Here is a 13,103-nt window from a genome sequence, read left to right on the forward strand (position 1 = left end):
GATATCATCTGACTGTTGAACAAGCCTGTCGTGCCTGAGCCATTTTACAGCAAAGCCTCGTTCAAGAAAATAAATCATAAAGAAGCTAAAAACACAGTAAGTATAAACAGCCTCATGTTTATTCAGTAGATTTTATATCGTCTTGATCTGAACATCACATTAAGTTTATTGGTTGAAGAACTGTCTTGAATATTGTGTTGTTTCTGGAATCAGGAAGTGTGTTTATAAACTCAAAACATTAAAAGTGACGTTTTGAAAACTTAGTTTCACTGTAAAGAGCAAATGTAAAGCTCAATGTTGTGGACGGACTGATGGGAAAGAAGTGTGTATTTCTGAGATGACACATAACACATCAGTATTTTATTTACAGGTTTGAGATTAACTCTTTATATTCTGACACTGTGTGTTCATCATGAATCTCTCCAAAGAGACCAAAAGGTGAGAAATGAAAGATTTTAATAAACTTAAATGTGTTATTGTCTATAGTTAGATGTGTTTTGATCTGACAGATGAAAGAGTTTGTGTTTAATAACTTACTTTAGTTTAAATAGTTTCAGTTTAGTTTCATTTATTATTTGTGTTTTTATAATATTTAAAATGTAGAGACATTTACTAATTATATTTTTATGAATAATATTAAAATATGTTTTTATAATTTAAATAAAGTATTATTATTGGGTGAAATATCTCATTAATACAAGTGCTTTATTGAATAATGCATAAAACTGAACATGAAGTAAAGTGTTGTAATGTTGTTGTAGTTTGACTGCTGGAGAATCTCCTAAACCCAGCTGTGTGTCCATGAAGAGTGAAGCATCAATGGATCATCCACTTCGGTTCAGTTCAGGAGACTGTGATGATCCAGATGTGAGGTGAGAACAGTCTGATGGTTTAGACGAGTAAATCACTTCATCAGTCTTTATTCTCTGATCTGAGTCTGTGCTGTTGATGTTACTGCAGATATTCACTGAACACTTTACTGACAGATACACACATTAATCCATGTGTTCACTGTATGAAACACATATTTCATTTATTGTTACATTACAGAAACACAACAAATGTCTCAATCAAAGGGAAGCACATGGATTCTGTTTTCCAGGTGAGTTTGTGTGTCTGTGAGTGTGTGTCTGTGTGCGTGTGTGCGTGTGTGTGTGTGTGTGTGTCTGTATGTCTGTGTGTGTGTGTGTGTGTGTGTGTGTGTGTGTGTGTGTGTGTGTGTGTGTGTGTGTGTGTGTGTGTGTGTGTGTGAATTGAATATGAATTAAAGAAAATATGATTTTGTTTGTGTAGTTTTGATGTGTGTTTATAGTGTTTAAATGTGTTACAGGTTTCATGAAATGAGGTTCAAGCTATTTAGAAAAAAACTGTGTTCACTCAAATGAGCATTAAAACCTTTTTCTGCCCTCATAAGAAAACAAAATCATGTGTGTTTGAACAATGTTTTCAGGAGCTTGAGCACAAACTCATCTCTCTGATGAAGAAAGAGCTGAAGATCTTCAAGAGTCTACTGAGTCCAGATTACCCATCATGCTCTGAGAGAGAAGAGGAGGATGATGAAGATCAGATCAGAGTCAGAGAGATGTTTCTGAAGATCACACTGAACGTCCTGAGGACGATGAAGCAGACAGACCTCGCTAATAAACTACAGACCAGTAAGAGCTCTCAGTCATGTGACTATGACATCACTTTACCTTCAGACGAACAGACACAGTGTCTGTATTTACTGATGATTATTAGTAAAAATACATTTACAGTTAATAAATCAACAGAATAGAACCATGAAGCTTTTTGTGTTCAACTAATGTCATGATCATCAAAATCTTAAAACACTCTTAGGTTTATACTGCAGAATTAAGGATTTTCCTAATCGTATACATTTATTTTTATTTATATTCCCTCTGTTTATCAGAACTCGCCCCTTTATACATGAAGAAACACAAATCCAGACTAAAAGAGAAATTCCAGAGAATGAATGAAGGAATCTCAAGTCAAGGAAGCTCAACACTTGTGAATGAGATCTACACAGAGCTGTACATCACAGAGGGAGGGAGTGAAGACATCAATAATGAACATGAGGTGAGACAGATTGAGACGGCATCCAGAAGATCAGAGACACAAGAAACACAAATCAAATGTAATGACATCTTTAAAGTCTCACCTGAACTAAACAAACCCATCAGAAGTGTGCTGACTAAAGGAGTCGCTGGAATTGGAAAAACAGTCTCTGTGCAGAAGTTCATTCTGGATTGGGCTGAAGAAAAAACAAATCAAGATCTTCACTTCATATTTCCACTTCCTTTCAGAGAACTGAATCTGATCAAACAGACAAATATCAGTCTGATGGATCTTCTTCATCAGTTCTTCACAGATACAACAGAACTGAGATCGACAGACTTTGATGATTATAAAGTTGTGTTTATCTTTGATGGTCCGGATGAGTGTCGTCTTCCTCTAGATTTCTCAAAGAATCCGAGTTTGTTTGATGTCAGAGAATCAGCGTCAGTGGATGTGCTGCTGACAAACCTCATCAAGGGGAATCTGCTTCCTTCTGCTCTGATCTGGATCACCTCTCGACCAGCAGCAGCCAATCAGATTCCTCCTGAGTGTGTTGATCTGATCACAGATGTACGAGGATTCAATGACCCTCAGAAGGACGAGTATTTCAGGAAGAGAATCAATGATGAGAGTCTGGCCAACAGAATCATCACACACATGAAATCATCCAGAAGTCTGTACATCATGTGTCACATCCCAGTCTTCTGCTGGATTTCAGCCACTGTTCTCCAGAGAATGTTGAGTGAAGCAGAGAGTCCAGCACAGATCCCCAAGACTCTCACTCACATGTTCACACACTTCCTGATGTTTCAGATCAAACTGAAGAGTCAGAAGTATGATGGGAAATGTGAGGTAGATCTTCAGCAGGCTAGAAAGAGTCTTGAGTCTCTGGGAAAACTGGCTTTTCAACAGCTGGAGAAAGGGAACCTGATCTTCTATGAGGAGGATCTGAGAGAGTGTGACATTGATGTCAGAGAAGCGTCAGTGTACTCAGGAGTTTGTACTCAGATCTTCAGAGAGGAGTTTGGACTGAACCTGGGGAAGGTGTTCAGCTTTGTGCATCTGAGCGTTCAGGAGTTTCTCGCTGCTTTATTCAAGTTTCTGTCATTTCTTCAGCAAACATCAGAAAACTTCAGCGGATTGAGATCAAACATGAGTGATTTACTGAAGAGTGAAGTGGACAAGGCCTTACAGAGTGAGAACGGACACCTGGATCTTTACCTCAGATTTCTTTTGGGTCTCTCACTGGAGTCCAGTCAGACAATCTTACGAGATCTGATGACACAGACAGGAAGAAGATCTGACAGTAAACAGGAAATAGTCGAGTACATTAAGATGAAGATCAGAGAGAATCTCTCTCCAGAGAAATCCATCAATCTGTTTCACTGTCTGAATGAACTCAATGATCATTCTCTAGTGCAGGAAGTACAAACATATGTGAACAGAGGAGATGAGTTTAGTCTTACTGGAGTCCGTCTCTCTCCTGCTCAGTGGTCGGCTCTGGTGTTTGTGTTACTGAACTCAGAAGAGAAGCTGGATGAGTTTAATCTGAGGAAATATGATCCATCAGATGAAGGTCTTCTGAGGCTTCTGCCAGTGATCAAAGCATCCAGAACAGCTGAGTGAGTCATTTACCTGCAGTTTCACCTGAACATCTAACAGTCCACATTACTGTAGTTAATGTCCTACAGAGACACAATAAAACATGATGGAATTGTTCACTGCATCTATAGAGTGAGAGCTGCTCTCTTGTGGCTTTTTTCTGATTTTCATTCATTTGTTTTTTATTTATAATCGTCTGTCAGGGTTCAGTTCTTGCAGTGATTCTCTATCAGGTGCAGATGTTGCTTCAGCTCTTGTGCAGATGATTCTCATTGTTCAAACATTATCTCTTGACGTGTTTATATCTTCACTGTTATCTTGTTATTTCTCTTTCAGTCTGAGTCGCTGTAATCTGACAGAGAAAAGTTGTTCATCACTGGCGTCAGTTCTCAGATTAAACTCCTCAAGTCTGACAGAACTGAACCTGAGTGACAATAAACTGAAGGATTCAGGAGTGAAGCTGCTCTCTGATGGACTGAAGAATACAAACTGTAAACTGAAGACATTAAAGTAAGAAAATCCTTAAAGCAATAAAGTTAAACATGTGTATATATTATGTAAATGAAGGTCTTCATAAGTTTATCAGAATCATCTTTATATGTAAGTGACTCAACAGTGACTGTCAGTCAATGACTCTCTGTTGATTCAGATTCATACAGAATTATCACCAAACTGAGATCATTTTAAAAACTAACTTCAATATTAGGGCTGTGCAAAATTATCGATACAGCTAACTATTGCGATAATTTTTTTCACGATAGTGTATCGATAGTCCAACCTATAGTTTCAACACCTTAAATAAGTCATGTTTTGAACGGATTTAAAATGATGTTTCATCGCATAACCATTTTTTCCGTTCCTGTTGATGTCGCTGTGATTCGCTGTCATACGGCTAATGTTTCAAAAGTAAGCGGGTGCGAGAAAGCAAATGGCGTTAAGTAGATTCATTCATATAAGATCACCAACAAGCTTCCGTATAGCTTAGCTCGTGCAAAGAAAATAACAGAGTCGGTGGTATATTTTATTTGTAAGGATTTGCGACAGTGTGGTTGAAAACCCCGGCTTCGGGCATATGGTGAACACTATGTGATTCCGACTCGCGGGCAAATAACGGACGCAGAAGTACCCAGAATTTACGAAGAGGTAAAAACAAGGGTAAAAGAATCTCTTAGCTCGGCAGAGCGAGTGGACCTGACTTGCATTGCATGGACCTTGTCAGTACACGATCCGTTCCACCTGCACGATCCGTTTGCGCATGCGCACAACGACGTTGTAGAAACCGCTCTTCTTCTTCTTCTTCTTCTTCTTTTTATATGGCGGTTGGCAACCAGCTTTTTGGTGTATTACCGCCACCATCTGGACTGGAGTGTGGATCAAATGGTCACCCTACACTTTCCTAAATTCTTTTAAATAACCCAGTTACCTTCAAAAAAGAAAACAAAAAGGAAAAACAAATTTCACCTGATTCTCTTTGCAGTATATCATTCAAATTTAATTCTGGATCATCTGGATTTCCCCAAGTTGTGAAATAAATCTTTGTCTGGCTTGATGGTACTCAGGACAAAACATAGTTACATGCTCTATGGTCTCTTGACTATTACAATATTCACACATTCCATCAACATGCTTTTTCATGGTAACTAATGTTCTGTTTAATCCTGTATGTCCTAGCCTCATTCTGGACACCACATCTTCTTCTTGCTTGCTTCTGCATGTATTCCTACTCCTCCCCACCTTTCCTTGAATACTATGCAGGTGTCTTCCAGACTGTTCGTTATCCCATACAAATTGCCATTTTTCATTTATTTTAGCTTTGATTATACTTTTGACTTCAGCTTTACTGTATTTAATATTCAACTCTATATCAGACTTCCCTGCTGCTTTCTTTGCACATTTATCTGCTAATTCATTACCTCCTACACCTATATGAGCTGGTACCCATATAAATGTAATACTAATACCAGACTTAAGCAGATTGTTGGCTAATTGCATTACCTCATATACTATGTCCTGTCTAGACTCAGAGTGACAACGTTTAAGGCTTATTAAAGCTGAGCTAGAGTCTGACGCAATCACAGCTTGCTTGGGTCTATTGCTCTCTATCCACAATAGGGCCATCCATATTCCTATAATTTCTGCTGTATATACAGCTAAATCATCATTGATTCTCTTTCCAGATTCAATGTTTAATTGAGGGATAACATAAGCAACTCCCATTTTCTTATCAGTCTGCTTAGATGCATCAGTATATAAAATGACTGCTTCTTTATATTTGCTCGCAATGTAACTCTGGACCCTGTAATGATCCACTTCAACATCCTTCTTTTCCTCTAATAAGCCCAAGTCTACTGGAACCTCTGCCATCAACCAAGGAGGAACAACAGGATATGCCACTGTAGGGCTTATCTCAAGAGCACTGATTCCCATATTTATTACCTTTTGTTTTATTGTCCAACCAAAACTTTTAATAAGGTAACTCTCTCTCTCTTGACACTGCCATAAGACTGATTGACTCATGTGTTTTTCACTATGACCCCTTAGATTTGTCCAATACACAAGAGACAGCTGGTCTCTTCTAAGATAGAGCGGCAGTAGAAACCGCTCACGCGCAAATGATAATTTTGTGTTGCGACCATTTACGGCCCTGCACGATCTGTTCCACGCTTGTGCAGCTTTGTTTTACTTTGTTTATATTTTTTACTGTTAAATAAAATGAAATACTGTAATGTTTCCTCTGACTTTGTAGTTTGTAGTTCTTTCTTCATGTAAATTAATATAGTCTAGTTAGATACGTGTTATTGTTCCTTATTGGCTTTCTGTAAACGCCATTGAAGGGATTATTTTACAAATTTAGATTAAATGGAAAGATATATTAGCCTATTTAGACCCATACTAATAAATTACTACATTTAAAGTGAACTAGTAAAGTGAACTAGTAGCAGATTTTAATTAAAAAAACGACACAAACCGTCTTTGACAAAATATTAAATACTGGCGTAGGGGGCATCATAATGGAATTATGCTTAGGGCACCAAAAAGTCTAGCGGCGGTGCTGAGCATAAACATTGCGGAGTTACTGAAAACTGCACTGGTGGAGTGGGACATAAAATAGAGGCATACTGACAATTTCAGTTTTATGAATGAATTTTAATGTTCTTTGTTTTTTATTAACAACATACTGAAAAAAATATGTTTTTTTGTGGCATTTGCAATTAAGTGTTTACTGACTAAATATGCACTTTAAACATTTCCGTATATGTTTGCTGTTCAGTAACACTGTGCAAGCAAGATGACAAATACCTCTTATAAATAGCTTTGTTAAAAAAATCGAATGGAATCTTTTGTGTCTGCAGAGTTATCATGATAATGTGATGAACATACCAGAATACCATAGATTGTACACACCAACATGTATTTTTAGCTCACTCTTAATTTATTTAAAATAAATTATTGCAATATATCGAACGTTTGTATCGTATCGAATGTATTGTGATATATTGTATCGGGACCCATCTATCGTGATATGTATCGTATCGTGAGGCCCTTACCAATACACAGCCCTATTCAATATATTAAACTATTCATGATATTATTGTAAAATGACATCGATTTACAATCATTTAATTTATTACTTGTATCTTGTAAAAAGGGACATAATAATATTGAATAACTTTATTATTAATTATTGTCTAAATGTTATTGTCATTATTTTCTTCTCTCTTCAGTCTGTCTGGTTGCAGTATTGGATCTGAAGGTTGTGTTGCTCTGACTTCAGCTCTGAGATCAAACCCCTCACATCTGACACAACTGGATCTGAACTATAAAAATCCAGAAGATTCAGGAGTGAAGCTGCTCTCTGATCTACTGAAGGATCCACACTGTCAACTACAGACACTACTGTGAGTTACTGATCAAATTATCATTTAGTTATAAACGATTTTGTTTAATTCAAGTGACTGTCGATTATTTTTGCTGTTTCACTCTTGTTCTTGTGTAAATTTGATGTAGTCACTTTACTTGTATTATGTTTTCTCTTGGATAAACTCATTGTTCTTGTATTAAACTTATGTGTAAATCTCTCTGGATAAAAATCAGTTCCCAATTAATAAATGTAATTATATTATACAGAAGGTTTCTCTACATTTACATTAAGTTAATATGACATACTGTTCTTGTGTTTCTGGACACACACACATCATGTTTTACTGAAGTTCACTGTCACTTATAGAATTTTTCAAGCTTTCATTGAAATGAGATCCACTTGTTTTGTTTATAAGTGTCTTACTAACATTGTGACTCACTGTTATCTTGTTATTTCTCTTTCAGTCTGAGTGTCTGTAATCTGGCAGAGAAAAGTTGTTCATCACTGGCATCAGTTCTCACATCAAACTCCTCAAGTCTGACAGAACTGAACCTGAGTCACAATAATCTGAAGGATTCAGGAGTGAAGCTGCTCTCTGATGGATTGAAGAATACAAACTGTAAACTGAAGACATTAAAGTAAGAAAATTCTTAAAGCAATAAAGTTAAACATGTGTATGTATTATGTAAATGGAGTTCCCTTTCGAGAGCGGTCACTTCGACATTGCGGAGAACCGCATATGAAACTCCTCCTCTTTTCCACTTTTCCTTAAGTCTTATAGGACAACGCCAGTAAAAAACTGGCCAATTGTCACAAGACATGCAACAGTATGCAAATACTGATGGATCTAGACAGTATAAATACGGTGCATGTGACGACAATACCTCAGAATCTTCTTTTTCACGCTGCTATCGTTGAAGACGCAACTGGATACTTCTTCACCTCATCCGATGGCTTCATTCTGTCATCTTTGCGCGGGCCCCATTGGCCCGCAGGATACTCACGAGCACTGCATTGCCTGCCTGGGCCTCGCTCATGCGGAGGATGCACTCTGCGAGTCTGATTGCGCGCACTGTGCGGATCTGCCGGTGCGTGTTTTGAGGACTCGCAGGAACATCGCTCGTGGACTCATAGGGTCGAGGCTCACCGCCGGGCCCCCGTCCTCCGCCTTCCATCGCGAACACCGTTTCCTTCGGCGTCGAGGAGGACAATGATTCCATGTCCATATCAGCTTCGGACAAGGACTGGGCAGGATCGGAGTGAGATCGTCCCGATCCGGAGAGCACCCCGGACCTCCACGAGGAGTTCGTCAGGGTTCTCGAGAAGGCCGTAAGCGAGCTCGACATCACCTGGGATCCACCTGAGATGCCGGCGAAGAGTAAGCTCGACTCCTGGTACTTTCAGGCGAGTCGCCGCCAGGCCACGTCGAAAAGGAGTTTGCCGTTCTTCCCAGATGTCCACGAGCACGTGGTGAAGACGTGGTCAGCACCTCAGTCGGCGCGCGTTCACGCTGCTACGCCGGCCATGTTCGCCCACGTGGTCGGGGCCGAGGCCCACGGTTACGTGATAGATCCAACTGCGGAATATGACTTGCCGATCTTATAAATTAGAGTCTGGTTTCACTAGATCTCTCTCCTTCAGGAACTTATTAAATGCAGGAATATCAACTCCGTTGTGAGTCGATACCTAAACATAGCTACCAGGGAGATAAAGAGCTGAAGGGAAGAACAGCAGGCAGGAGAAGAAGTGACTTTAAATAAACTGAAAAATAATTAATTGAATCATTAATCATTGTGCTGTAATGCTCAGTCTAGGATTATCAAACTTAGTCAGACTAGAAACATATTCAATAGGTGTTGTTAACCATGCCAGATAACAGTATCAAAATACTGTCTCCTGATGTTATTATGAACCTTGAGATGGAGACCATTGGAGACTCATATCAAGTCAATACAATTCCTAACGAGGTAAAACAATATTGAAAATAAGGACGAAATGAAACAAATAATATGAATAAAAGTGAACCATAAAAGAAATGTATGAATACATGTGATAAATGAATAATGTAACGAATGAGATAAATGAAATAGAATAATTAAATGAAAGTTTCTATCCAGATCTCAACTGAAGTTTGCTATGAAAGGTAATAAATACAGTAACATTTGAGGGCAGTGATGTATGTGACTAATAAATTGTAAATGAAGTAACAATCCCTGTCTAATAAATATTCCTGCAATGAGTCTTAGTGCACACTTCTTGTTTTTCTTTAGTGTGATGTGGCTGGTTTCAGACTACTGGACTCGATCCACATGTGATTGTCTTCTTAATCAATTAGTTATGAATCCATCCAAAATGATATTCCTTATACATTAGATTCCCATCTACCCTGTGTACATTTAAAATGATGAAACGGGATGAGACAAGCTAATAGGTTCATTTTGTTTATTTTTATATCACACACGCAAGGACAACGCAGTTTCCACGTTTAAACGATTGAGATAAATTCACAGGTCAGGCAATCTAATGTGTATCAAGGATTGCTTAAGTAAGATCTGACGTAGAGCTTTCAGGAACGAAAATGTGCGGCGCTTCGATATCAACAGAGATGAAGCTTTCATCTAGCTCCTCCTCTCTGGATGTGAACTGTAGCTCCTCCTCTCTGGATGTGAACTGTAGCTCCTTCTTTCTGGATGTGAACTGTAGCTCCTCCTCTCTGGATGTGAACTGTAGCTCCTTCTTTCTGGATGTGAACTGTAGCTCCTTCTTTCTGGATGTGAACTGTAGCTCCTCCTCTCTGGATGTGAACTGTAGCTCCTCCTCTCTGGATGTGAACTATAGCTCCTCCTCTCTGGATGTGAACTGTAGCTCCTCCTCTCTGGATCTGTAGCTCCTCCTCCCCCATTTGCTCTGCAGCGAGCACCACATGTGTAACGTGTGAAAGTGAAACTGTTACAGCAAAAGACATTTCACAGTGAGAAGAATCGCCATTTTTATTAAAGAAGAAAATACTGTGAGTATCACATTTATTCAGTAGATTCAATCGCCAGTTTTACTTAATTAACATCGCGTTTATTGTTGTGTGTTGTTTTTTGTATTAGCACCTATTGAACAGCAGCCGCTGTTTCACATTCAAAGTCCAGAAAAATGCTCGTGTGAGATGTGTTTGCCAAATGAAATCAAGCATTTAAAGTTTAAATATGCTCTTTCTCATTTAGGATTCAAATTGTGTATTTTGCCAGAATATTTAGCATTTATTTTTGTCTTGTCTAATTTAGATAAATTGACAGATTTCCAGATGTTTAAATTGCACTAAAATGTTTAACCCTTGCCTGTCTTCTTGAACTGTGATGTGAAATGTTGTTTTCTGTTTTAAAACAAGTTTAAAATGAGCTGAGGACCAAAACTGGGGGTTAGAGCGTTGGGCTTGTGATCAGAAGGTTGTTGGTTCAAATCCCAGTGTCAGCAGGTCATGACTGAAGTGCCCTTGAGCAAGGCACCTTACCCCTGATTGCTCTGCAGTAATGTGTCACTGTAAAAAAACTACTTGTAAGTCGCTTTGGATAAAAGCGTCTGCCAAATGAATAAATGTAAATGTCTTGTCTGTGAACTTCCTCTGTGATGGCTCTATCAATTCTATGCATTTGTGTTAGGAGTAGGTGTTGTTAAATAAATATTGGATGCTTTGAAAGTCGTTGCTTATTTATTTTTTGTGACTATGTAGTGGATCAATTTTGCCAGATAATACTGATGCCGATGTGTTTTGTTTTCATAACGTCATGACTGAGTGGTCTTGACAAGAGTGCATTTGTAGTTCTATGAGCATTTGCACATCTGTACATCAAATGCACTTGACGGAAGTTAGTTATTGAAATATTGAGTATATTGACTGTATTACTGTAATTTATTCTGTATTTTGCCAGATTATGGTGATCCTGGGGTTGTGATGATGGGGCCCTTGAATATTGTTGCCCAGGGTACAGTGAAGTGTTAATCTGGCCCAGACACCCCCACCCCCCCAGACAGACGGTAGTCTGGGCTATTTATTTGGAAATGGCCCCGAAAAGAAAGCAGGAGTCAGGATCAGAGAAAAGAAAGAAGAAACTGCGAGATGATGCCTGTGAATCACTTGCAGGTAAGTCCATGTTTAATCAACTTAAATTCGGGAAATGTGGATGTGCTGCTTCTGATCGTAATGCGCCTCGAATTTGCTGACGTTCATGTTGGATTAGATTAGATTCAACTTTATTGTCATTACACATATACAAGTACAGTGTAACGAAATGTAGTTTAGGTCTAACCAGAAGTGCAATTAGCAAGTGCAGGATATACAGTTAGAATAAATGCAGAATACAATATTGAGAAAATATTATACAGTGGGCATGGATTAAGAACATATTTACAGTAGGTATGTTCTATGAAAATATGACAGTAGGTATGTACTATGAACAATATATACAGATGACTATATACTATGAACATTAACACCATGAACCTTAATGTACAGGTGGATATGAACAGATAATAATTTAGACTAAGCAATAGTGCAAGTGACTTAAGTGTGCATAGATTATTGACATTAGCTGTTAAAGTTGCAATGCAATAAGTGAGCCAATGCAGTTGTTGATGTAACAATGCAGTGGATGAGTTAAAGCAGTTATTGAAGTTACAGTGCAATAGATAAGTTAGTGCAGTTATGAAAGTGGTCCATTAGTGCAAATGAGCATTCAGTTAAATATTTCAGATGTGCAAGTGAGCAGTATAGAGTGCAAATGATGCTGTGCGTGTGTAAACAGTCCATTAGAGCAGATAACAAGTACTGGTGTGTACAGTTCAGTCATGAATGGCAGCCCTGTAGTGCAATGTAAACGATGTTATAGCAGCATTGGAGTTAAAGGTAAGAGATGTAGTGGAATCAGTGGGGGGCAGAGTTCAATAATGAAACAGCTCTCGGAAAAAAGCTGTTTCTTAGTCTGCTGGTTCTTGTCCAGAGGCCCCGGAAGCGCCTACCGGAAGGCAGGAGAGTAAACAGTCTATGAGCGGGGTGAGAGGAGTCCTTGAGAATGCTGCAAGCTCGACGCAGATAGCGTTTCTTCTGGATGTCCTCAATGGCAGAAAGTGTAGTCCCTGTGATGTGCTGGGCTGTTTTCACCACCCGCTGCAGTGCCTTGCGCTCAGCAACAGAACAGATCCCGTACCAGACTGTGACACAGTTGATTAGAAAGCTCTCTAACGTGCAGCGATAGAAGTTCACCAGGATAGTTGAAGACAGTTGGTTCTTCTTCAGTGTCCTCAGAAAGAAGAGACGCTGGTGAGCCTTCTTGACCAGGCATGAGGTGTTGGTGGTCCAGGACAGGTCCTCCGAAATATGAGTACCCATGAACTTAAAACTGGAAACACTTTCAACAGCCATCCCATTAATGTGGATGGGGTCGTGTGTGCCTCCTTTCGCCTTCCTGAAGTCCACGATGATCTCCTTTGTCTTGGAGGTGTTAAGGAGCAGCTTGTTGTCTGAGCACCATGTCTGAGCACCCTGTATGCAGTCTCATCATTGTTGCTGATGAGACCAATCACCATTGTATCG

At 39.0% G+C, this 13,103-nt stretch overlaps 2 protein-coding genes across 2 annotated transcripts in view; both read left to right on the forward strand.

The window, feature by feature from the left end:
- On the forward strand, positions 1–11,604 carry LOC306891718 (NLR family CARD domain-containing protein 3-like). The gene is made up of 10 exons (XM_079452206.1): positions 1–96; positions 371–438; positions 762–872; positions 1,051–1,102; positions 1,451–1,655; positions 1,913–3,680; positions 3,997–4,170; positions 7,386–7,559; positions 7,987–8,160; positions 11,443–11,604. The coding sequence occupies exons 2-10, from the start codon at positions 413–415 to the stop codon at positions 11,450–11,452; spliced, it is 2,694 nt and encodes an 897-aa protein (XP_079308332.1). The 5' UTR covers positions 1–96; positions 371–412; the 3' UTR covers positions 11,453–11,604.
- Positions 11,543–13,103, forward strand: part of LOC306891703 (NLR family CARD domain-containing protein 3-like) — a 24,727-nt gene continuing 23,166 nt past the window's right edge. The window contains exon 1 of the mRNA XM_079452177.1: positions 11,543–11,654. Coding sequence (XP_079308303.1) covers positions 11,573–11,654 — 82 coding nt within the window. The 5' untranslated portion in view covers positions 11,543–11,572. The remainder of the gene's footprint in view (positions 11,655–13,103) is intronic.

Source organism: Barbatula barbatula, assembly GCF_947034865.1.
Source record: "Barbatula barbatula genome assembly, chromosome: 3".
Classification (NCBI taxonomy): domain Eukaryota; kingdom Metazoa; phylum Chordata; class Actinopteri; order Cypriniformes; family Nemacheilidae; genus Barbatula; species Barbatula barbatula.

What these genes read in the sequence shown, in the direction of transcription:
- LOC306891718 (XM_079452206.1), top strand. Translation starts at nt 413, where the DNA reads ATGAATCTCTCCAAAGAGACCAAAAG. An exon ending in CTCTCCAAAGAGACCAAAAG is followed by an intron (nt 439 to 761) that starts GTGAGAAATGAA and finishes ATGTTGTTGTAG; the next exon opens with TTTGACTGCTGGAGAATCTC. An exon ending in AAAGCATCCAGAACAGCTGA is followed by an intron (nt 3,681 to 3,996) that starts GTGAGTCATTTA and finishes TTTCTCTTTCAG; the next exon opens with TCTGAGTCGCTGTAATCTGA.